Consider the following 26018-nt stretch of genomic DNA (forward strand, 5'->3'; position numbering starts at 1 on the left):
ATTGCGGGGGACAGCACTTCGACTGACGAAGTCTGCAGGAACAGTTGGTATCTCGCACGTCCGCACAAACTCCGAAATGACGTCGCGGAGCGTCCACAAACAAGTCGTGACGACCACGACGACGACGACGTCGTCCCAGTACGTTTCGCAGCAAGACCGCGCGGACAGCCCGGCGAACCCGGGTTCGCCTCGGACATCTCGCTCGTCGGACACCAACGCCGGCGGGAGCCGGGAACGCTCGAGCTCGCCGCTCTCGGCGTCCAGGGTTGCGAGAATTCAGGAGAAGAACGAGCTGGCCCACTTGAACGACCGGCTGGCTGCGTACATCGACCGCGTTCGTCACCTAGAGTCCGAAAACAGCAAGCTGACCAAACAGATGACGATCCAGGAGACCCAAACACGGGAAGTCGCCAGCGTTAAAATCCTGTACGAGCGTAAGCTTGCCGACGCACGCCGCACCGTCGACCTGACCGCAAACGAGAAGGCCAAACTGCAGCTCGACGCCAAGAAGTGGCAGACAGAGGCCGAGACCCTGCGAACGAAGTAAGTAGCCAGCCCATATTTCTTTTTCTTGAGGCAATTTCTAAACCCTGCGACTTCGGCGAGCGGCTGTGGCTCGCGGTCTTTCGTTGTCTGGCTTCTAGGCGTCCGTCGCTCGAGCTGTCTTTTCGAAGCGGGGCGGTTTGTGTGACCGCCAAATCTTTAACCGGCTTCGTGAGCCTTGGAGGCAGAGTCATGATAAGCTAGCTATTTAAAGCTAGACATGATAAAACTTTAAAGCAACTAGAGAAAAAAAAAAGAGCGGGGCATAAACGATTTGTCACAACTTGCCGGGTTCTCCCCCCGCCCCCCTCCCCCTTTTCTTTTTTTTTTTTGGTTCATCGCGGGTTCTGTGTAATTGCTTCTTCGAAGCCGCTTTTGAGCCGAGTACAAATGCTGTGATGACCTGACAGCTTTTACCTTGGAAAGAATCCGTTGTAGCCCACACACCTCGGGTAGTGTCAGTTACAAACGGAATGAATGGAAGCGTAACAGCTCCACTTAAAAGTGCAGGTTTCATTGATGATTCAGTCGGCCGGCTGTTGAATGACGGTTTTGCCGACCTTGACTGATAGGTGGCGGTGGTTCGACCGGATATGGCGTCAGTGTCATTTCCGCCACGCCTCTTTTCAGCGTAGCACGTTCCGTTTTCTTTTCTTGTGTGTTTGTCTACGTTTCGCAATGCGCGCAAGGAACATAAGAGTGGCAGCTCTAGGTTTATTTCTACATTTTTATTTATTTCCATCCTTACGTAGCAGCCACGCTTGCGAAATGGCTAGACTGGCTAGCAGTTTTGAGATGAACTTCTCCGGAGCAATGTCCGTGTGAAGTGGGTGGAATTCCCACTTGTCGGAAAACTCATAGTACAGTCCGGAGCAAAAGTTTGCGGGGCACGGGAGCGCGTGCCGAAATGCATTGCCGCGCCGTGAGACGGTGCTCCGCCGCATTAAAAAGCCGCGCTTTGCGCATGCGCGCCCTTCGTGATCGCAGTCATGTCTCTTTCGCTCGTTTCTGTCCGACTCACTCCTGATAACCTGAGTCGGCGCCAGGGGCGCAAGTTGATGTTTCGCTGGCTGTCATGCCTCGCGTCCTCTTCAGCTGCCTCAGCAGCCGCGCTGGGTGACTGAGCGCCTGGTTACCCCCCTCCCCCTCTTCCCCCTACGCGACTTCCATGACAAAGCGCGGTGGCTGAGGCGGCTGAAGCAGACACACAGCATGACAACCAGCGAAGCGCTAACTCGCGCCCCTGGCGCCGACTCAGGTTATCAGGAGTGAGTCGGACAGAAACGAGCGAAAGAGACATGATTGCGAGCACGAAAGACGCGCATGCGCAAAGCACGTCTCCTTAATGCGGCGGCGCGCCGTCGGACGGCGCGGCGATGCATTTCGGCACGCGCTCCGGTGCCCCGCAAACTTTTGCTCCCGACTGTACATGACACATTGCATACTGCATACAGAAGAGTACTAAAAGAAGCTATTATCTGGACTTGTGTAAGGTCCGCATCGGCACTTCTCTTTGTGCTATATATCACAAGGCATTCCTTTTGTTAGCAGTTAGCGATAAGTTATCTGCGTGGGTAAGGTTATTACTACACTGGCCGTGAAGTGGTTCTGGTGTCTTCGATCGTCTGCTCGGCCTACGAGTCTGCCAGCCTCTTTCGTAACCAAGTAAAACAAATTCAAAACCTGTTGCTCGATCTATGGAAACCAGTTTTGGGAGGTTCCAACAATAATTATTTGTCCTTTTTTTATTGAGTTTCTGACCTTTGTTTTACTCTTGCTCTGACGTTTCGAACACCTGCGCTCTACCAGCTTACAAACGGGGTTGTTGATTCCTTGCCATTGCATCTGCCCCTAACAAAGACAGATGTGGCAAATGCAGTAAACGGCTGATGTTTCAATGGTCTTTCAGAATTCATTTGTAGTGTTCCAGTTCTGTTTGTAATGAAGCATATAAGTGTACTCGTACTAGGCTCTCCAATTAACATTGTGATTTCACCCAAAAAGTTTTGTCGTGCACAACATTACAATAGTGAATTATTACCCAAAATAAAAAAAAAACAATTATGAGGGATATTGGACAGCCCCCTCCCAACGTTTTTATCCTCTCGTATATTTACCTCATCTTCCTTGGTGTGCTTGCACTGGTTATTGCTACAGCTTTCATTGGACAACTTCAGGGTGTCTAGTGACCGGGAATTGTCGGGGAAATTTTAGTTACTAGGAAAAATCGGGGAATTGTCAGGGATATTGTAAAAACGCGAGCCCAGTCAGAGAAAATGTGCCGGAAATGCCATCGAGTGTCTTGAGCATAGACTTGAGGACTTGGGGGAAGAAAAAGAGGCAATGGATTCTGCTTGGAGCGGAGCGCGGGCTCTGCTCACCCCCTGTAGAGTGCTACCCGATGCAAAGGGAACAGCTGACAAATCGAGTCCAAGGCTTGGATTGAACTGAGGGCACGAATCTAGGCTAGATCCAGTTAGAGCTACTAGATTTAGTAACAAAAGGGAAAGCCGCGGACTCCAATTCAATCTAAGCCGAAAGTATGGAAAAGTGTGCATCTGGCGGCTATGCCGTCATGCTGCCGTTCGGTTATTTATGTGTGTTGTTAAGCGTCGTGCTTTCATCGTGTTTCCGGAAGTGGCCCCTTCACTGACGATGTCGGCGGCAAGAAAGTGCTCGTTTAATCTGGACTTTACGAGCCCAAATATTTCGGAATATGCAAGTTGGGTGAAGCCCATGCAAAATGATCCTCAGTGTTCAATGCTCAATGCCTTGTGTTGTAATTATCTTTTATATTTACCCGCCTCTACATTGGTCAGGGAATTTCGCCTGAAATTGTCAGGGAAAATCTGGAGAAGTCGGGGAATTTCAAAATATAATTTGCTAGACACCCTGACAACTTTCTTTATAATTGAAGTGTAACGGCAGGTGTAACTGTAGACGCACTTCTTGCAGTCGGGGCTCGCTGATGACTTGCATTTTATTGGGTTTACATAATACACTTTCAGTTTTTTTTCTTTTTAAAATGAGCCCTATTGATCTGAAGCGAAACTGAGACAAACACGGTTGAGTGCTTATTGGACTAGCTTTGAGTTGTGTACTGTGGTCACCTATCCATCGGTTTTTATCGCATAAGATGACCTATTTCAGATTAATACTTTTTGGAAGTGATGCCCGCTATCCAGAGCCATCTTTAACCGTGTGTTTGAGAAAATGCCGACAATCCTGCGAGCAGCCACTTCTCGATGTCGGAGTAGGTCTGGTCACGCAAACACTTTCAAGCCTTCAGTCTAGTTATACGCAGTTGATTGCCACTCAAGGCCCGTTCACACACTTGCGCTTGACTTGGACCGACTGAGACAAGGCCGAGTTTTAATTAAGCCTCTTGAAACGGCTTACGACCGGATGCGCAGCAATGCAGCCGATCGTGAGCCGTCGGAAAAGGCTTGAAAACCGGTCTTGTCGGACTCAAGCGCAAGTGTGTGAACGGGCCTTCACACATAAATGTGCAAAGCAGCCTTTTGCCTAACATCGTTCAATGACGTGCATTTGCTTGCAACTTTTTAACCCCGTCAGACTCGCCAAACGAGAACGCGAGTGGTCCGCAGCTCAGCAACAGGTCACATTGCTCGAATCTCAAAACGTCGACCTCCAGGGACGTCTGAATCAGGCCCTTCCACAACTCAAGGTAAGGAAAGCGGCCAAACGCTTGTTTTTACGTTAACCGTCGTTTGTCTGCGTGGTCGGCTTGCTGAGTTTTCTGACGGCTTACTTTTCGTTGTGGTGGGAGGTAACTGGCGCTACGTCTACCAAACTTCTGGGCTGGCCTTGGTTTGAGTTAACATTTTGGAGCGAGAGCCTTGCGTGGAAACCCTGCACGGACCTTAGTCGCTCGTGTTGGCATTGGTCACACGGTAGCATCGTTGTGGTAGAAAATGTCTGGGCAGAGTGCAGCTGTTGATTTGATGCAGTAGTGTGGAGTGGAGGAAGTAAATGGTGTAACACCGTACCCCTCCTCAATGAGTGGAAGGAGTGATTACTCTGGTAACATCCCCCTCCCTCAACAGGGAGTAGAGCAGTAAGTAGTGTAGTAACATCCCCACTTCACTATCACCTCTACTGTGTAAGAGTGGGGCTGCTCATTGAGGTAGGAACTGTGTATTAGTGCTATTGCACGCTCGTTGCCTTGAACAAAGCATCTAAACCAAGCTATCTTTTTTATGGTCTTAGTTTTCAAGCGTAAGCTATGTGAGAGTATGTGCATGGATGTATATATTCCTCTTTCTGGAATCTTCTTTGCAAATTACAAAGCTCTGTGTAGAAAAATTTTCAGTTTTCTAGACTCCGGGTTGTGCAGAAATAGATATTGTACATTTCAAGAAAGGCCAAGTCTAACTGCAACTTTTAAATGAAAGAGTACAGTTGCTGACCAGGTGGCAACGGCAGCACTCGTCTTGGTTGGTGACCACAGTCTGTGCCATATCCCGGCCCTCGGTCCAGAACGGATGCAAAGCCCTTTAATTTTGTTTTGTTGGTCCACTTTTTAGGATGCGGAGGCAGAGCGGGACGCGATGGCGAAGGAGCTTGAGAAGCTCCGCAAAGAGCTGGAGGCGGAGATTCTGCGGAACGTCGAGCTGCGGAACAGGGCCAAGACTCTCTCCAAAGACCTGGATTTCCGGAAGTCCCTCTACGAGAAGGTGAGCATCAGAATGAAACGTCGCAGAGTAAGCGTGGTTCCCTAGGACCTTTCTAGAATTTCCGGACAATGGGGAGCATGTGGAAGGAGGACCCGCAAAAGATCTTGAAATTTCTTTGCATGTGAATTTAGAAACTTCAGTCTGATCGGCAACTGTGTGAATTCAGTGGGCAAAGTATGCAAAAGACTGTGTTTTCAAAAGCGTTCTGCTTTCTAATGTTAGTGATGTGATGCCATAAAATCCTGTGAAGATACCCTCCTTCCGACGGGTAGCCCATTCGATTTTTCTAGCTAAATATTCATAGTGGAAAAACTCCAACGACCGCACGCGGATCGCGCGGTCGATGCGATTTCCGTTGACAAGAATCTCATCAACTGCGCGATCCGTGGGATTGGTACGCGTGGCAAGCGCATTTGTAGTGCGTTTCTTCGTTTTTTGTCTGCAATATGCAGAGATAAACACAAAGACAAGTGTTCATCACGACACCGGTTTCCGTGACTGGCAAGTCTGGAGCAGACTACAGCACGGTCATTGCAGTATGAAACTCAAATCTGCTGCATCCACAATCTACGGCAGTGGTTCTCAAATGGGGGTCCGCGGACCCTTTGGGGTCCGCGAAGCCCTGCCTCCTGGCGATAAAAGTTGTCTTTTTTCAGATTAAGAATAAAGCTTCCATTTCTTGGGTGTGTTTTCTCGTGTATACGTCAATAAGAGAAATCCACTTCACACTAGCCCTTAGTTACATCCATTTATTAAATCACTATCATAATTAATCAATAACTTTTCCTTCCCCTCACCGCGAATGGGGTCCTCCATCATATCCGCCGATCCACAAGGGGTCCGCGAAACACCAGTGGTTGAGAACCACTGATCTACGGTATCCTTTCCCGTGACAGAAAGTTTGTAGCGAATCCTCGCGTTTTCATTGCATCGTGAAACGCAAACTTGCCACATCCGTGATTCGTGGTGACGCTTTCCGTGTAGCATGTTTTATAGTCCTGGTGTTCGTCGCCTAACTTGATAAAATTGCTGTGGCATCCCCAAGATAGCCCACCCCATCTTTCCAGAAGTTGTCTCTATTTTGGGTGAACGTCCACAAGGAATTTTTTGCTATTTGATGTATCGGCCAGAGTGGTTCACAAATTAATCGAAGAATGCCTTAATTAAACGGGCGATAGAACAATGCGTTCCATCGGCCGTTCATTCGTACCCAGCTTTTATGCGCTCAGTGTGCTGGATCACGGAGCGCATACTAGTTCAGTGAAAACACTATCATCGTACCGTGGTACAATTTCGGTTTTGCCCGTGAGTCAAAATTCGTATCAACATAAATATTAACAAAAACAATTTTCTTTTACAATCTTTTTTGAGACATGTCCGTCCAAACCAGGTAGAAAAGAAAATTGCCTATGTTTAGTGTCCCTTCAAAAACGTACTCCGGCAATTTTTTTTTTTTTAGCTACCCTAAGTAACTATTTTTGCAATCGCTGGCCTCTACCCTTTCCGGTATGCCATTCAGTGTCGCGAAATTAAAAAAAAAAAATGACCGCATCTCCACGTGGTGAATGATATTGATTGGGATAAAGCTCTGCTGTGCGCTGATGATACTAATATTTTTTTATTGCTCATAGTTAGTGTTGAGTTGCGGGTTGCGTTTCGACTTCATTGTTACTGCTTTGTGGTCGGTGAAATGCGGGGCCAGTGATTCTTCTAGCAGATCAGCTTGGATCCGCTAGAAGCCGTGGGAACGGATCTCCACCGCTTAAGTCAACGGTCCATGTCAGAAAGAGAATATATGGTATGGAACGTAGTTATATACGCATTTGAGCATTTCACCGCAGCGCCCTCTCGTCTATAAACGTTGAGCCAATGCATGCAAAGTTTAACGCGATTATATACGCATCTGACAGCAGCGCCCTCCTGTATAGACGTTGAGCTGCTACATGCAACGTTTCATCCATGACAAACCCCAGCTCTTGTGTTACTACCACATCTCAGAGCCCCCTACTTGTCCCGCAGTCGTGGCCGAGTGGTTAATGCGATGGACTAGAAATCCATTGGGGTCTCCCCACACGGACTCAAATCCTGTCGACTGCGCAAACATTGTTTTCTTTTTATGTGAGCACAGACGCCGGCCGGACGGACGGACGGAGAAGGCTAGACCCCAAGGAGCTTCGCCCCTAATAGCTATTGTGAAATCGGCAAATAAAAATGACTCCAAAACCAAGATTCAAATATACCCTCGCTTTTCAATGCCGTGACATTAGGGGAAAGGCAGGCTTGCAGGTTGAGCGGGCAGTCTAGGAATTGACTGTGCCCAGCGTTCGTTCTGTGCTGCTGGACAAGGACTGGAGCCAACTTCCAAAGCATTCCTTTGACACCATGAAACTAATCTGTTGGGAATAGTCTACAGCCCAAAGAGCAAACCCCTGCCTTCCCCTGAGGTCACCTCTTCATTGTGGCCAGTAGACTCGCTTTGAAAGACAAGGTGAGGATGACAATTGTAAGTTCAATAGCGGAATTTTTTTTTATTTTGGCACAATATTTGGGTTACTTTTTCAGTGATCTTTTTTGGCGTGTTTAACGAATTTCCAGGCAAATCTGGCACTACGACGAAAATGCCAGAGGAAACGACATCCATGCCCCCCCCCCCCCCGCCCCCCCCCCCCCCCCTAAACCTTTCCTTGCCCTGGCGTGGGTGCCATTGCTCAATGCAGGAGCTCCAGGAGGTGCGCGTGGCCAAGCAGACGGAGACCACGGAGATCGACGGGCGGCTGAGGGAGGGCTACGAGCTGCGCCTGGCGGACACGCTGGTGAAACAGCGAGAACTGTACGAGTCGCAGATGCAGCTCGACCGGGAGAAAACGCAGAACATCTACGAGAACAAGATGCGTGACCTGCAGAGACTGCTCGAGCAGAGCTCCAGCGATAGCTCCAGCAAGATGGAGGAGATGCGAGCGTACAAGTCGCGCATCGAGGGACTCAACTCCAAGATCTCGGAGCTCGAGTCGCAGGTCAGGGACGTCTTCCTTTTTGTGCAGAATTCGTTGGGGTTAGGGTGTTAAGAATAGATTTCGCAGGCTCTATTGTGCAAACAGACCTGGGGTCACAGATTGCATCCAGCGCAAACTTCTAGCACAAAGAAATCGAAATCGCTTTGCATTGAATTCTTCTTTAAATTGAGTTAGGTAATTGGCACGACACGGTATCACTTTCCACACTATGTTTGGCGGGAAGATGGACGTCGGGTCAAATCACGACAATCGTGCGACCTCAGTTTCTCTGCTGAATTTGGAGGAGAAATATATGTTGGGTGTCGAAAATTTCTTCACATACATTTTTCGGGGAAATGGCGTGCGAGTCCTCCGCAGCAGTTGCTCAAGAATTTTTTTCGTCGAGTTTATTGAGCGCGCTACACCTCAGAGTTAGAGCCATGTAGAGTTTCTAACACAGAAACAAATTCTGTGTTGGAAACTCTGCATAGTTGTAGCTCTGAGGTGTACTGCACTCAACGATGTAGAGATGCGGAGAGCTTCATCAGCGGATGAAGCAGAGGCCGGATTCTCAAAGCGAACTTACGACGAAAAAAATGCGTACTACAAATTTGAGAGAAAATCCGTATTCTCGAAACGAAATTGTCGTAACTTTTGCGCAGGTTACGACAAAATTCTACGACAGCTCCGAAGCTGTCTTACGCCCTTTCTATGATCAAATTAACATGGCCGACAACGTCACTCAGTTGCTCGTTCGCAACGACCCAACGGACATTTCTTTTTCTGCCTGCTCTTCTTGCGCGTCCCGACTTCAAGCAGCAAGAAAAAAATGAAGAAGTACTTGAAACCGACCACGACGAACATGAACGCGGGATCCACAGACACCCGGAAAAGGCAACAAAGGCGACGATCCCACCGACCAAGCGAGCTCGGCAGAATATATAGGCCTAGCAGGCACTCCGACCCGTTCCGGCGCAGCATTTCTCAGACGGTCCTTGGCCAAGACCGTCTGCCCACGACCGGCTGGCTTGCTGAATGGAATATGCCCGCGCGGCCCTTGTGGACACTGCCGTTTGATAGCTTAACTAAATTTCAGAGGTCAACCGATTCCCCTCATCATCTCGATCACCTTGTTTTCCGAGGCAGCGGTGGCGAACGCTGTCGTCGAAAAGGGACTCCTCGATTCTATCTCCTTGTTTTGTGTTTTATAGAGCTCAAATAAACGCCGTATGGATTACCTTCGCAACACGGTTTGTACACTTCCTTATTAGTATGCCATTTTTAACTGTCGAGCTGTATATCCGTTTGTGGGAGCTACGCGATGCCGGTCCAACCTTTCTTTTCCGACTGTCATGTCAGTATCGAGTTGCAATCGTAGAAGATCGGTTCCGAAGCGCTTACCGAAACGCAATCTGAATCCGGCACTTCGATCAAACGTATTGCTGACACTCTCGTAGTTCAAACGTATTTTTTTAACGTCGGCTCGCTCCTGCAATTCCAAGGCCGCGAGAAACGCCGCGGCGGTTTGTTTTCTTCTACGTCTCTTTGCAAACGACTGGCACGGGGCTTTTACCAACGATGACAGTTGTGTTCACTTTGTAGCGATCGAGTTTGTAGCAGTCAACGAAGCGTTTAAATCGTGTTAGCGTCGATATACCACTGCACGGACACGAACCCCAGACAAGCGGTGGTGGAAAGGTCGCCCGTGTTTATGAGAATCAGCTTGAACACTACATATTTACACACAGACAGGACAGGACATACACAGAGATGTCTATCAACGAGTGGTTAGCCTGTGTTTGTTATTAACAATCCAAGTGCTCCGAACTGTGCCTAGCTCTCTAATTGGTTGTTCGTTTTGCCGAAGACGCCGTTGCCATAGCAACAGCACCGGAAGTCATCGCTTCTCCGTAAGAGGTCGTAACTTTCCTCCTCTCACTTAAGAATGCGTTTGTGAGTACAGTTCTCGCCTCATCTTACGATGATCGTAACTTTACGAACTTCGTAGCTAAGTTGTCGCAGGTAAGAGGTTTTTTATGAATCTGGCCTCAGATGAGCTGCACTCGTCCTTAACAGTTTGCGGGACAACTCCGGGGTGACGGGTTATGCTCGTCCAAAATGGTCGAGTGTCGACAGTGCGCATACATGGGAACCAGGTCCAACTAGCCCCCCCCCCCCCCCCCAATTGATCAAGATCAATGGGGGGGGGGGGGGGGAGACTAGTTGGCTGAACATCTAGACTTTGAGTTAACAAGCGCAAATGACTAAGGGAAGGGGACAGGACAGAGTGCTCACTTACAACTGTCGATATTATAGAGCGTGTTGAGAAAGACAAGGTGGAAGTGAAAAACAATAGAAAGTTAGAAATAAACTCTGAGCTGCTATTAAGACAAAATATTTAGCTTTAAAAATCGAAATAAACATTTTTTTAAAGAATATATTTTAAAAAAAGTTGTAATGGCATGGATAATGAGAGTAGCATATCCCATGTCGGCGCGCTACAGTCCATGCCAGGCGTCATGAGCATTTGATTCACTGTTGCCTTCAGGATAGACTTTCTAGCCGCACAGTGAATAAACTGCTCATGACGCCTGGCATGGACTGTAGCGCGCATTTTCTTCTTCTCCTCTGGGTGCCGACATGGGATATGGTGCTCTCGGCATCCATGTCATTACAACTAAATATTCTCTCTTAGTGGCAGCTGAGAGTTTATTTCTATCTTTCTCTTCTCCTTTTTCACTTCCACCTTGTTTTTCCCTACATGCTCTATTAAACTGACAGTTGTCAGTAAGCCCACCGTCCTGTCCCTTTCTTCTCAGTCGTTTCAGCTTGTTACTAAGTCTAGAGTTGATGCCCAACATTTTCGGTACTCAAAGACAGTTCAGGTGCGGTGCCTCGACCAAGTCTCCAACCGGTGTTTTAACAACGTCCTAACAAATGACCTTAATTTCCACGCAATGACTCGTAGAAGTTTCGTCGCCCTCCACGGTCGTGGCGGTGTCGCAGCAGTCGATTTTCAGTTCTTCAGTTCACGGAAGCTTGCCAGGGGCGGCACAGCCGCGCCATTTGGATACAATCACAATTTCCTGCGCCTGGCGGTGCCAAAAGCCAGAAATCGGCCGTGATTGTGCCGCGCTGCTCCGAAGATTACGGCGACGCTACGTTTAGCGGATGGCGAAACCTCAGTCGACAACCTTGGCTATTTCGTTGCCAGGTGCTGCAAGCCGCCACCCGATTCCTTGGTTCAGCCATATCTGTCAATCCATCCATCCGATGGATTCGGTGTATCATACATCCTAGCCATCGTACTGCTGCGTCATACATTGTACAGTCGGGGACAAAAATCCCCAGGACGCGCGAGCTGCGACTGAAACGCATTGCTCTGCCATCTGCCGCCGGACCGCCTGGTTTCCAGATCACACAAAAGCGCATGCGCGTCCTACTGAGTCTGCAAGCATGTGTGTTTTTCCGCTTTTCTGCGGCGCGGCGCCCAACTCGGAATCGGGCGCGTGGTGCCGCTTCGGAGATAGCGCTTGCGGCTGACGAGCGTCTGCTACACATTCCAAAACTGGAGATATCGCCTGCGGCATTGTGCTGCATTTCGCCGTGTCAGCGCATCTTGCTTTATAACCAGCTGGGCTTATCGCTCAGTTGAGCAGCCGTGACGCCCTGCTTCATAGTTGCCATGTCAGTAAGCGCGGTGAGCGCTATCTCCGAGGCGGTACCACGCGCCCGATTCCGAGTTAGGCGCCGCGACGCAGAAAAGCGGCAAAACACACACGCTTGCAGGCACAGGACGCGCATGCGCTTTTGTGTGATCTCGAAACCAGGCGACCCGCCGGCGGATGGCAGAGCGATGCGTTACAGTCGCAGCTCGCGCGTCCTGGGGACTTTTGTCCCCGACTGTATATGTACAGTTATATTGTACGCAGACAATGTAGCATCTAAAATTTGTTGCCGAGTCTTGCCCCTCCGGTTTTAATTACATTTTTTCTAAAATAAATTTCTTTCTCTGAGCGATTTGAGATATATTTCGCACTAAAGTTTAATGCAATTCTTTCCAACACTTGTAGTACCAACCTCATTGGTTTAAGTTGAACTCGTGTACAACTGGCCGAGATGCTTTGTTAAAATTTAATTACCTTAAAGAGCAACTGAAAATAAAGTTTTTTTGTTGTTCTTTTTCTAAGAAGTTGTGCAAAGATTTTAACGTTGAAATAATTGGCATCTTTTGCTTTTCACATTGTTCATCTTGTCACAAAGAACGGAAAACACACCTCCTTCCTTCGAAATGTTGCGATTCCGCCGCGTAATCGAGAGGTAAAAATTAAAATATCCCGCGACCTGCAGCCGTGAGCGGTGGCCATAGGAAACAGGTTGCATGACGTGAATGGGGTGTCTTTTAGAAAGATGGCAAGTTGTGCGAATACCTGCTCGATAAAAAGTCACTTTTTTTTATAAATCGTTGTTTCAACATGAATATAAATGTGTCAAAAACCTGGTATCATCGACAAATCTTTTGTTATACGAAGTTTTAGTGGCGCCATCTATCCTAGGTCCACAAAACCGTCAGCTCTATCTGCTACCGCGAACAGCCGCCAGAAGCCGGAGGGGGACAGAACCGGAAGTGGATAGCCGGACCCGGATGAAACCTTCATCCTTTCACCATATTGCTCGCGTTGCGCTGGCTGCGCCCGCTAGCACGTGGTCACGCGGTCGCGAGCGAATGAGTTATCGCTGCCCATTGATGGCTCTAAAGAGGAAGCTTCACCGGAACCCCGCGTAAACCCCATTGACGTCACAGCGCACGTGACTAGGAAGATGGTGAAGGAGTTGAGAGGTGCCGAAAACCTGAATCTTTGTCCATTTTTAAAATAAAAACTGGGACATGCAGGCAAAATCGGTTTTTCTTTACTTCAGATAGGTCAAGACACGAACTCCCAAATGATTTAAGCAAAGCATTGAAACTGTTGCAGAGCTCCTTTAAGTAAAATTATAACATGCCTGTGAAAAAAAAATTTTTTGCGGAAATAATTTTTTTAATGCAGTATCGACGGTGTGAGATGCGATTTAGTTGGTAGTCACCTTGTTTCCACTCGTTTGTTCTCGGCATTTCGAGCGTCTGGAGAAGTGGATCGGCTTGACCATCACGTTAAGGTGGAGAGAGTGAATGACCATTTCATGATGTCGTGGTTTTTGCACGCTGTTGTGACCGAGAAGCTCCCCAGGCCAGGGCAGGAATCGCAGGACGACTCCTGGTAGGAAGATTGGGAAGAGACCGTGACTTGAGTCTTCCGCCGCAGAACCTGTCCCTGACGGCCCGTGTGCGAGACCTGGAGTGTCTGCTGGACCAGGAGCGGGAGTGGCACGGCCGGGCCCTGATGGCCAAGGAGGAAGAGGTCTCCCGGTTGCGGGCGGAGATCGAGGACCAGCTGCGGGAGTACCAGAACCTGCTGGACATCAAGGTGGCTCTGGACCTCGAGACTGCCGCGTACCGCAAGCTCCTGGAGGGCGAAGAGTCCCGGCTGCACATTACGCCCAGTGAGTCCGTAGAGTTTATGTGAGAATCTCGGGGTGGGGGTTCGCGATGGGAGCAGAACGCGGCGAATTGCGTAAGCGGTGGAGTAAGTAATCCCGAGTGAAATGAGAAAAAAAAGCTACAGAAGGGCGGAAAATGAGAGCAGACAATAGGTTGGCCGGGTTTTTGCTAGTACAATCGTTAGGGCGCTTGTAAACTTTTTGTTGTATAGAATGTCATACGTCTGTGTTTTTCTTTGTGCAAGTACGAAACAAACCTGCAGTAGGTGCAGACCTTGCAACTGATGCTTTTTTGCTTCTTTGTCTGAAAGCGTTGCCAGTGATCTGGGCCCTTGGGGAACAGCCATTCCAAACCGGCCCAAATGCATGCGACGTTTCCCCGTGGAAAATTATATTAACTCTTAAAAATGATCTAGAGGAAAGGGTTCCATGCATTTCGGCCACTTTGGAATGTGGTGGTCCCGATAAGGCCACGTTGCTGGTGTCGCTTTGTTACACAGAAAGAACTTCAAAATGAGCAGGGAAACCTCGCCCGTCGTGGTTCTCTTTACGCAATGCGTAAAAATGATGTTGGCGACCCTTTGGGAGCAACTCCGACTCGTCGCAGCGAAAGAAACTCGCCTCACCTATCGCCCTATTTTTTTTCCTACTTTTTAATCGCCCTTGCGGAGACTCTTTCCAGGCACCGCACCACCACCACCCAGAAGACAAGGCTTGCACATTACGTTGTCTGCTCTTTTCACGTAGGATCCCGGCACGGGATTGTAGGCGCACACGTGCGATCGCCGGTTTTCCTTTTTTTTTTTCTTAGAATCAAAAGTGCTGCCGTCAAAACTGCTAGTGTAGGGGGCACATATTTGGGAACGCAACGTGAACTGTAAAACGCAAAGACCACTAGCGTCCGTAAAAAGTAAACTGCGAAAAAGCAGCATTGTCGTGGTGGTTCTGACGACATTGCTCAGCGCGCATTAACGGCGCAAAACCAAACTCCATACAAAGGACGCTGCCTTTCATTTTTTTTGCGCCTCCTTTCTTGTGCGCAATGAGACTCCTCGCTTTTATGCCCCTCCCCTTTCGTGCGAAGGGACGGATTTTGTCAGACTCGCTCGTCGTGTAGCGCAGTCAAGGGCGGGCAATGGAGGCGAGCGACGCGTTAACCGTGCCGCACACACGCGATTCACCGTGCGAGATGCGAACGATATTTTGTCCCTCTCAGGCGCATCTACCAGCGGGGCTGAGATGTACACCAGTCCGCTGCTCCGAGGCGCCAAGCGCAGGCTGACCTTCTCCCACCGGGAGGAGCAGTCAAACTTCGACGTCCAGGTCTCCGCATCCGCCAAGGGGGACCTGGAGATCTCGGACCACTGCCCAGACGGAAAATACGTCATCGTAAAGAACAAGGGCACGAAGGTTGGTAAACGTCGCCCACTTCTGCCATCTAAAGCCTATAGACGTCTCCTGGGTAAGGCCGTGGTGCCGAATTTTCGACGTCTTCTGAAGGGCAAACGCGGGGGCATAGGGTGGACCCAAGTGCTGCGACGGCGTTTAGCCGACGGTCAAGTTCTAGTCGATTAAAGACAAGTCTTCGTCAGACGCTGATATGGCACTTGATCAGTCAATGCCCCGTGTTGCCTCTTTAGGCGGCGTTTAGAATTCATAACTGCAGCCTTGTTATCTAGGAGCTGTAAGGCCAATGCTTGGAAGCCTGTGACATGAAAGGGAAATCACGTTTGAATTGCACAGAGCCTAACACTGTCTTGTCGGAAGTCGGAACAGAACCAAAGGCTGAAACAAACTCAAGCGGATATACTCGGAAGTGTGAGGTCACAGCACATTTGATGGCGACACCGCGGAGGCGCCAATTGTTTGCTCGAAGAGACGCCAAAACATAGGGCCAAAACGACGGGGCTCGCACGATGACGCGAGCCCTGTCAAACAGGACCGATCCGGGTTTCCTTGTTCTCCCGTGCCTATTCAACGCCTGTGGAGAGCGGGGCAACTGAAACGGTCAGGTTGTGATCCGTTGCCACCACAAGTGGCGAAACTCGCAAACACGCCGTCAAGAAAAACGCGACATCACTAACGCAGAGAGGCTCGTTACAAACCTGATCCTTTTAGTTGCCCCCGCAGGAGTTGCATAGGTGCGAGAATAAAGGAAAATCCGGTTCAGCAAAGTTTGACAGGATTTGTGCGCTTGTAGCTTGCCTCAGTACTTTCGCGGAGCGGCGCTGCTTTTAATTCAGAGTGACGTGACGACATTCGGTTTAATTTTTCTTCAATAATATGTTGGTGCTTTAAGAGCAAAAAATTGGTGTCTCTGGTCTAGCACATACGTGGTTGACATTTCGACAATAAAATAGGCGCTCGAATATCGTCGCGCTATGTACTTGAAGCCGCTTGATATACCCTATTGGCTCGTGGCATAGCGACATTAGGACTTCAGGTAAAACAAAGTTTAACACATAGTTGATTTCTTCTGCATTCTTTCCCAACCTAAAGTAATCGTCGTGTTCGTATGTCTATACAGTGGGAAGTAGTCGCTCCGTAGACAGGAAATTTAGCCAGTGCAGTACGGCCACCAGCCTGGGGTTTTTTAACGTGCATCACGCAGTAGTGACACAAGGCTGCACGCCGGTATGGTGCTCATTCACATTAGAACGGACAAGAGTGAATTGAGCACGTGATCCTTGAGCTCTGCGGCACGAATTTTCGCTGCACAAGCTGCAGTACTTTCATTCTCTATGCTACTGTTTCCCTGCCCCTCTCCTAAGAAGCACGGGCATTGTTATCTGTAGATTGTGTTGTCGTTTACTTTCAGTGTTTGAAATTCCATTTCTATTTTCGTTTGCGTTGCTCGCAGACGTCTGCAACGATTGAACACATTCGCAGTTAGCTTCACCAAGGCAAAGTTTTTTCTCGAATCTCGACAAATTGGAGCAGCCTGGTATGGGTGGTGGAAATAAAACAGACGCTTCACTCTCGGTTAACTGCGAACATTCCACGGCATTTTGACATCTCTAAGTGAAATAAAAACCTGTGCAAGTTTCCGGAGAACAATTTGGTGCTCGACTTTGCTTTTCGAATTGCGGTACAAGATTGCCAGCTCAGCTGGCCACTCGGTTTGCGAGAAATATTTGGGATGCTCTCCTTTTCGGGCTCGAGACTCCAAGGAACAGGCTCCACTCCCCGTAAGCGACGGTCCAACCGCGCGTTAGCTGATCCTTGCAGGTGCGCTTTCGAGATATATATATATATATATATTTTTTTTTTTTTTTTCAGGAGATTCCATTGGCTGGCTGGCGGATTGACCGGAGGTCCGGCAACGATGAGTTCACCTTCCGGTTCCACCGGACCCACGTAATCCAACCGGGAACCACCATCACGGTTCGTTGCAGTTCTTGAATTGTTTTTCTTCGTCGAAGGCACTGGTTCCATTTGTTTCATAAAAGTAGAACGAGGCTTTCGTCAGTTCAAACTTAGTCTTTCATAGAGGGACTGGCGTAAATACCCCCTGGCTTGCTTTTTTATGGGCGACATTTTTCGAAGACTCAGTTTTTCTTTAAGTCCGACCACAGGCTGCGCTACCGTCCTTCAGTGTCGGTTGAGCAGCGCCCGAAGCGCGTCGTCCTTGCACTTGTTGCCTTTGCGCATCTGCCATCGTCGGCTACACCAATCGCGTGCAGTGGATGCAACGAGGTCCCACTTTTTTTTATGTTTGCGATTGGTTAAGTTGGTGATGGCGTATCCACAAAGACGAGCGGTGTAACGGCGCGGTTTTGGCTTTGCTCGATTGTCTTCGTCGAATCGTCGCGTCGGCTGTGGTAGGACTCGCAGTGAAACGGTGCATACAGTGGTCTCGCGATAATTCAACCTAGAAATTTTCGTACTCACTTTTATTTCGGACAAATTTAAATATTTTGCTTTTCCCGCTATGTTTTGATGCATTTTTAAGCTGCTTAATTCAAGTGGAGCTTTCGCTTAATTCGTGCCATTCGTTCATCGGGAGTGGGCCTGGCCCCGTTGAGGGCACTCCTTGCCAAGCACCCGTGTGCTGCGGAAAAGCAGTACCCGCGAAGCTCGCGGGCATTGGTTTTCCGCTGTACGCGGATGTTCGGCGGGGATCGCAGGCATTACAGTCCTGACAATCTGCTTTTATTAATCGTGTTTATTTATTTATTTATTTTTGTGGAGGGTTGAGAATAAACAAAGAATATTTGTGTCTATCGAGCTGATTTATAAATTCGCTCGGTGAGGATGGCTGGGCGTCTCTTTGGGCTTAATTTTGCGTCAAATCTGTCGTTTTCTTTTGCCACCCCCATGTCGGCATTGGACTTTCTGAGGCCATGGTTCACGGATATAGTTACATTAAAACTAACAAAGCTTAGAAGGGGACAAGTGAAGGTTGGGCACAACCTTCACGAGTTCAGCTGAATTTTCGTTTAAGCATGGTAAAACGGTAGTAAAAGGTAGTGATGGGCCAAACTTTTGCCGAATCGAAAGTTTGGTGCCGAATTTTCGATTCGATACATTGTTATTAGGCTTAGCGTTGATATTTAGTTTTTCTTGGCAAAAAAAGTGTTTTTTTTCTTAACCTAAAAACGACACCGATACAATTATCTTGTAGAATGTCATCTTGTTTAGTAATAACTGGGCTTATATGCATTATATGTTGTATTTGTGTGTTTACTGGCAATTTTAGTGACTCATTGCAGGAGTGGCGTGACAGGGAGGTTGGGTAGAAGCGAGCGTGGCGCAGTCACGAATCACGCTACGAGTTTCGGTTTTAAGGTATCATCAGCGCAGGCCGGCGTGTGTGTGCACATTGCTAAAATGAAAGCAATAACGCTGCGTTCTTGCTTTCTCTGGGAGCCACCGTTTTGTGCGGGAAAACGAATGCAACGGTTGCTGAGTCACTTGGAGTCGGCTTTGCATGAAAGTGTGCGTCCCATATTCACAACGTCTCGTTTTTAACCTTTAAAATACCGGTTTCTGGTGTTTAAGAATACACGAACGTTTCGGAAGATGGGGAGAGTGAATGTAAGATGTGCAATGTCGAGCATTGCAGTTCCGTGTTTAGTTTTATGCAGACACATGAAAATTGCGAGATAACACTAATTGAAGAAGCAATATTTTGTTGTTTGAGCCGAAAAAAGAATTGTTATAATCGCGAGGAGTGCTTTAAAGTAATTGTGGGACAATGTGTCTGTTTCAGAATACACGGCATCATTCGTCACTTGCGCAGTGGACTGCGTAAATTACTGGTCGATCTTCTATTCTTGAGGCAGAAAATATTGAAGAGGACCACGCTCGATCACAAACGCAGTTACCGTGTTGCCTACCCCACACCGCGGCGTAACCGCTGGTTGTACTACGCTGCACGATGGTAACCGCACGACTGCACAGCGTCCATTTGCAATCCAAGGCTCCGTCGCGTTCTCGCGCGTGCGCAGACATTTTCCGAAGTTTTGCCGAATCTTTGCCGAACTTTGCCGAATCTGAAGTTGAGCAGATTCGGTCCATCACTAGTAAAAGGCTCGAAGAAACTATCCAATAATCGGTTTGAAATTATTCTGCCAAAACCGCTATTGGCTTTGAGCTTGACCAATTCTTTATGCGTGCGCCTGCTTTACATTGGCCTGGGTCGATAAAAGTAAAATCTGTTTGGTATGTGTAGCTATTCCTATAGCAAATTGCTACTTTGCTTTGTATCATAAGCTCATAGTGCTGGTAGTGGAAATTGAAGTATCAATAGAAACCCTACCATAAAATTTTTTTCGTCCTAGTAAACAGACTAGGCAGACACCGTAAATCCCAGAGCGAGGGGAAGACTGGCCAAGGAAGACCGGACGAAGGACAAACAAAAAAACTTGAAAGTTTAGTGTGTCCTTTGTCCGTCCTTTCCCTCGCACCAGGATTTATTATGCCCTTCTGAAAAAAGCTGAAGCGCCTTAAAAAACAGTTTGGAGCGGTCTTCTACTATAGCTTTTTGTCCCATGAATTCAGTCATCGCGCTTTTGGACTGAAGTAAACGTAAACCTCGTATATTTTGAAATGTGTGTGCAGCGATTGCCGAAGGGCATGCGGCGAGCCTTGCCGCCACCTGTTATCCGTCGAAGACATTGCGACGTTATAGTCGTCCTCCCCGCACAGTGCCGAGCAGAGTCGTTTGACCGATGACGTCCCTTTTGTTAGTCTCGCAGCGAGAACTGTTACTTGCCACCACTTGAAATAACGTCCGTTGTTTTTGACAATGCAGGACGTCCGTCACCAGTGTTGCAAAATCTTCAAAAAAGATTGCTCGCCGCCCACGGGCATCAAACCCGGGTTCGCTCCGTGCGGAGTTGTTGATGCCACAGCATCAACAACCCGCTCTATACCGGAGGCTTTTGTAGCACCCACCGCACGCGCTCTCTGGAAAAGAAAAAAAAATAGACGATAACAGAAGACCGTTGTAGCAATGTCAATGCCAAGAGCTCGTGCAGGGGAAAGCGATTTTACGCTATCCGGAACAAAAAGGATACGAGCGTTTTTCAAAACAAAATAATCGTATGCCTTTTTCGTTTTGTACGCTTTTGTTCACGCACCCCACGGTGTGTGAACGCGACGCCGGTGTCCGACAACTTCGCCATGTCGTTTCGTGGCTGTCGCTGCGACTCTACTGTGGATCAGCGCGTTCTTCTTGAATTTTTTTCTATCCGCCTTCACGCTCTCCTGCTCTCGGCATGCAACGACGGGCAGGGCTACGTCGAAATTTTAATTAGCGATTTTGACACTCCTAGTAATAAGATCGAAAGAAAACTTGGACATAATTTTTAAAATGCCTACATTAAAACATTCATTTTTTTTTGTTTTTCTTCTCTTAAAGAACTGTTTTTAGCTTCTCTTTCAACCAGCTTGCCCACATTCTTGCGTTAGTATACCTCCTTTGCGGTGAGATGACCACTACTCATCCGAAGTTGGAATGCTGTGCAGGTATGGAGCTCCGACGCCGGTGCAGCACACAGCCCTCCGTCGGACCTGGTCATGCGCAACCAGCAGTGGCCCCACGTTGAACCGATGCGCACAGCCTTGCTCAGCGCTGATGGGGAGGAGGTGAGCGCCTTCGGTTTAGTGTTTTGCCATTGTAGATGGGCTGCACTATAGGTGTAATTTTCTTGTGAAGTTGCTCGTTCAGTTACCACCTTTGAGAGGCCTCCATCTGTTCGAAAACGGTCCAGTAAAGTTAAAATTAAATCAAGTCATCTAGAGCTTTCTTTTGAAAAGCCTATGTATTGCCCGCACTTTGATTTGGTGTGAAAACCTGTTAAGATCCTTTTTGCCTTTTCATTCATATACTTTTAAACCCTTAATGTTTTGGAGCCTCTAATTTTTGCGAAATACGTGAATTGTAAAATTGGTTTTAGTGATTTTAGTTTAGTGGTTTCTATAGGTAAATTCCAGCCTTAAGAAATCGCGAAATTTAATGGTCGCGAATATGACCCCGCAGTCCAATTTTCGAAAATTCGGGGCCGCGAAAATAAAGGGTTTCACGGTACCAGAAGGGAAAATAGTTATTCATAAGACACTTGCATGTAAGATATCATCGATGTGTGAAATTAAAGGGTACAAGCTTTGTTTTTCCCTTTGAATTGTGGTATTGTGTCCTTTTTTGGTGAACACTGCTTGATTTATCTTTGATTCGACACCAATAATAACCGTTTGCACGTGTTCATGCTGTGTCTTTCTTCAGTCGGCATGTAGTTCAGAAGTGGCTTTTACAATGAGCTCTTCTCGACACTTCTATTGCCGTGTCTGGTTGCTCTTCTGAGGGGCTGATACTTGCTTTGATTCTGTCTATCTCCGTATAGTGCTTTAAAACTTTCTAGTTGTCCCTGGGCTCTATTTGCAGGGGCGGGACAGCTGCACCAATTGTGCCATTTTGATACATTCAAATTTCCTGCGCCTAGCGGCACCAAAAGCGTGAAACTGACTAACTACGCTACGCTCTGCAAAAAATCGCGGTGGCGCTAAATTTAGCAGAAAGTGAACTCTGTCGACAACCTTGGCTATTTCATATACCAGGTGGCGCAAGCTGCTGCCAGATTCCTTGGTTCAGCCGTATCTGTTCATTTATCCATCCATCCGATGGATTCAATGTACACATCCATAAATCCTAACCATCGTGTCGTTGCATCATACATCATACATGCTATGGTGTATTGTGCATGTAGCATTATTGATCGGGAGTCATGCCACTTTAGTTTTAATAAAAATTTGTTCCCCCAAAAAATTTCCCTGTACAATTTCAGGTATTGCACAGTAAAGTTATATTCACATGTAGTCTAGCGACTGGGAAAACCGGGAATCGTTAGGGAAATTTTAATTACCAGGACAACTCGGGGAATTGTTAGGAATACTGTAAAAAAATCGAGCCCAGTCAAGGAAAACGAGCCGGAAACGCCATTGAGTGCCCTGAGCAGACTTGAAGACTTGGGTGCAGAAAAGTGGGCAATAAAGTTTGCTTAGAGCGGAGCATGGTCTCTGCTCACACGATGTAGAATGTGCTACCCGATGCCTATTGGAACAGCCGTCAAACCCAGTCGAAGCCTTGGATTGGGTTGGATTATTTTGAGGGCACGACACTAGGCTAAATCCAGTTGGAGTTACTCGATTTAGTAACAAATTGGAAAGCCACAGACCCCAATATAATCCAAGCCGGAGGTATCCAAAAGTGTCCGTTTGGCGGCCGTGCTGCCATTCTGTTAGTAACAAGGCGTGTGTGGTTGAGCATCGTGTTTTCATCGTGTTTCTGGAAGTGGGCTCTTATCTGACGATGTCCGCGACAAGAAAGGGCTCATTTATTCCAGGCAGGACGAACCCAAATATTTTTTAATATGAAGGTTGGATTAAGCCCATGCAAAATGATCCTCACACTGCTCAATGCTCAATACCTTGTGTTGTAATGTTCCTATATATTTAATCGCCTCTACAGCGGTCAGGAAATTTCTCCTAAATTTGTCTGGGAAAACCTGAAAAAGTCAAGGAATTTCAAAATAATTTGCTAGACACCCTGTATTGAATACTTCCCAGCACTTGCAGTACAAACCTAGTTTATGTTCCAGCAAAGTGAAACGCTGCAAAGAAAACTGCTATGGTTCTAAAAAAAACCTCGATGTTAGCACCTGTGCACGCGATTCTGCATTTAGGGGATGAGCTTTCGTAGGTGTACTCACGGTCGTACACATACGGCGGTCACCTTGCGGAGCGGCTTCTTTGCTGCGGTAATCCTATGGAAATGACCCTCGAATTTCTTAGGTTGTCATGTTGAAGCTCTCGGCCGCATTGAAGCTCTCGGAAGCATTGAAGCTCTCGGAAGCATTGAAGCTCTCGGAACCATTGAAGCTCTCGGCCGCATTGAAGCTCTCGGCCGTAATTGAAGCTCTCGGCCGTAATTGAAGCTCTCGGCCGTAATTGAAGCTCTCGGCCGTAATTGAAGCTCTCGGCCGTAATTGAAGCTCTCGGCCGTAATTGAAGCTCTCGGCCGTAATTGAAGCTCTCGGCCGTAATTGAAGCTCTCGGCCGTAATTGAAGCTCTCGGCCGTAATTGAAGCTCTCGGCCGTAATTGAAGCTCTCGGCCGCATTGAAGCTCTCGGCCGCATTGAAGCTCTCGGCCGCATTGAAGCTCTCGGCCGCATTGAAGCTCTCGGCCGCATTGAAGCTCTCGGCCGCATTGAAGCTCTCGGCCGCATTGAAGCTCTCGGCCGCATTGAAGCTCTCGGCCGCAGTCCCGTTTCTCGCGCACGATACGAATGACACACTCCGCTGCACACATTTTGAAAATTACCTGCAGGCAGGCCTCGGGCACATTCGAAGCACCTTTAACACATATGCATGCTTCGAACGTTTCTGCAGATGATTTTTCTATGACCCACGTGACGAGGCAGTGCATTGTTTGCAAAGTCTATTTTTTATCATGAATTAGCAGTGTAACCGGAACTCTAGCGCTTCTGCGGCATGTTACGGCTGACGAGTTGATGCTCACTGTCGTTGCGCCCCCAGGTGGCCTTTCGGGAAAATCGGCGGCGTCAGTTCAGGCGCCTCTCGGAAAGGTCGTCTGGCGCGGGAGGATATTCGACGGGGCGTGAGCCCTTTTTCCAATAGCACGTGAGTACCTCTTCTTTCCTTCGGTTTCTTCAATGGGGCATGGCTTCTTAATTTATGCAGGAAAGAAAAATTAATTAAAACAATTGGAAACTTTTTCTAACAGCATATATATATTAAAACTGGGTTCCGGGAGGGTTTGCCGAGAGTGCCCCAGCAAGTTTGAATTCCGGTCGGGGTGGTTCCTTTTTGAAAGCTTCTCCCGGTGATCGAAATTAATCCTCAATTCTCCGCAGGGGCGTGACGATACCCTTTGTTGGTACAGCACGCGAAAGCGCGCCAGATAGTTGTTCTCCATTTTAAGACTTGTTTTGGCAGAACCAAGCAACTAATTGACGCGTGACAATGAGGTGAACGCTCGCTTATATATGTATTGTTTACATTGTAGGCTTGTTTACTGCTTCATCGCATTCCAGGGGCACTAAATCATGTTCCGCGATAGTCTATGACCACTACCTCAATCTATGGGCTCTAAGCGTGCTAAGAAACCAAACATCACATCCATGCGTGGCGATTCCTCTAATGAGATCGGTATTAAAGGTTGATTACCCTGGAACTATTACGAACACCAGAGGCCACCGTCGGAGAGGAGCTTATTTTTTTCCGACTGTGCCCTCTGGCGTGTGATAGTTCTGAGATAATTGGCCTTTGATACCTATTTTAATTTTTTTTTAATCTGCTACACATAAATGTAATTTATTTTTAAGTAAGGTTACTGCTTGTAGATTGAATTGGCACCTAGACTACCGTAGAAAGTGGTTTAGCGCCCCTTTAATGCCAGAACCAATAGGGGTTCATCAAGTTTAGAATGTTTGATACGCCCAGTTTTGGAGGAATAAAGCAACAACACCTATAGTGTTCAAAGCCCGTGTTCTAGTATTTCGACGTTGCAGCGAGCTATTGCTCGGGTCTAGTTGCCGAGCGGGCGCTATCCGGGCGCGATAACTTTGCGTGGACTTAATCCAAGGAGGCTGTTGGCAGGCCTTGATTATTTTGGTTCGTGCTGTCTAAACAGGCATTTCGGTCTCCGCAGCAGCGGACTTACACGCCTCTGGCGGTTGAGAGCATTCTAGTCTCCCGAACGCCGGACGGGGCTCTTTTCTCTTCGTTGACTTTTATTAATTGAAAGTTTGTATCGTTCGGACTGTTTCAGCAGCCCCCTCGAAATTCGGATTAACGAGCTTTTACTGTAATAGACCGATCTGGCCGGACAGTACGACTTCACTGCATCGAGTGAACTTTGTCAGCACAGACGACAGCTTCTCCGGAACTCTGCCCGTGCGCAGCGTCGAGACGGCGCGAGCCCTCCCCTGCACCGCCGTCTGCCTCCCGCCAACTAAAGTTCTGACGGCGTCGCGCATGTGCCGAACACTTGGAGAGATCGGTCGGTTAGGGTTGTCCTTGTTCTGAAAACGCATTGGTGTTGCGAAGGCTCGTTGCACGCCGTGAAATTCACGAACTTTCTAGGGCCTGTCATACCTGAGCCTCATCGTCAAACGAGGGTTAGCTGCATTACCTAGAGCAGATGCTTCTTTTTTTCGTCTTCAAGATTTTGCTTTTGCGAAAGCTTTGAATAAGCCATATTCTGCATTTCTTGGGCTGCGAGTGGCTATCGCGTTGGTGTTGGTGCAGCGATGTTGGACATAGTGCATAGCAACATGTTTTAAACTTTTTGATTGCTCTTTAATGCATGAGAGCATGCATTTCTTGTCGGTAGGTGTTACTTTGGCCCATGTTCTGCCGGCGCTTTGCTTCCGGTTATATACTGCCACCATCCCAGGAATACCGAGGAACTCTAGTCAGGGCAGTCTGTCGTAAAAATAGGTTACGTGAGTTTTCTTTTCACACATTGACGTTTGCTTTTTGCGGCCTTTGCAGGATTCCAACGACCCCAACTGCTGCTGCGTGATGTAAAGAAGAAAGAAAAAAAAAATGAAAAATTCATCAGAGTGGCGGAACCTTAGTGCCATTTATTTTATTGGTTATACTTCTTTTTCCTTTCTCTGTAATTCTCTCTTACCCATCTGTATGTGACTGCCGTTGTTTTATCTCTAGAAAGAAAGAAAGAAAAAAAAATAGCTTAACGTGTCCCCACATCACCTGTCT

General features: G+C 47.9%; 1 protein-coding gene across 1 annotated transcript; it reads left to right on the forward strand.

Moving 5' to 3' along the window:
* Nucleotides 1-11: 11 nt before the first annotated feature.
* On the forward strand, nucleotides 12-25811 carry LOC121835521 (lamin Dm0-like). Its single transcript, XM_042289827.1, has 10 exons — nucleotides 12-543; nucleotides 4120-4231; nucleotides 5091-5240; nucleotides 7958-8254; nucleotides 13537-13774; nucleotides 14988-15181; nucleotides 17051-17155; nucleotides 20744-20863; nucleotides 23811-23915; nucleotides 25791-25811. Exons 1-9 carry the CDS (start codon nucleotides 77-79, stop codon nucleotides 23910-23912), a joined length of 1785 nt encoding a protein of 594 aa, XP_042145761.1. The 5' UTR covers nucleotides 12-76; the 3' UTR covers nucleotides 23913-23915; nucleotides 25791-25811.
* Nucleotides 25812-26018: the final 207 nt, after the last annotated feature.

This window comes from Ixodes scapularis, unplaced genomic scaffold (assembly GCF_016920785.2).
Source record: "Ixodes scapularis isolate PalLabHiFi unplaced genomic scaffold, ASM1692078v2 PGA_scaffold13__105_contigs__length_92229423, whole genome shotgun sequence".
Taxonomy (NCBI): Eukaryota; Metazoa; Arthropoda; class Arachnida; order Ixodida; family Ixodidae; genus Ixodes; species Ixodes scapularis.

Bases quoted from the DNA above. Each gene is read 5' to 3' on its own strand.
- LOC121835521 (XM_042289827.1), top strand. From the start codon at position 77: ATGACGTCGCGGAGCGTCCACAAACAAGTCGTGACGACCACGACGACG. The intron at 17,156-20,743 runs GTTCGTTGCAGT...AATGCTGTGCAG, and splicing joins AACCGGGAACCACCATCACG to GTATGGAGCTCCGACGCCGG. The intron at 20,864-23,810 runs GTGAGCGCCTTC...TTGCGCCCCCAG, and splicing joins TCAGCGCTGATGGGGAGGAG to GTGGCCTTTCGGGAAAATCG.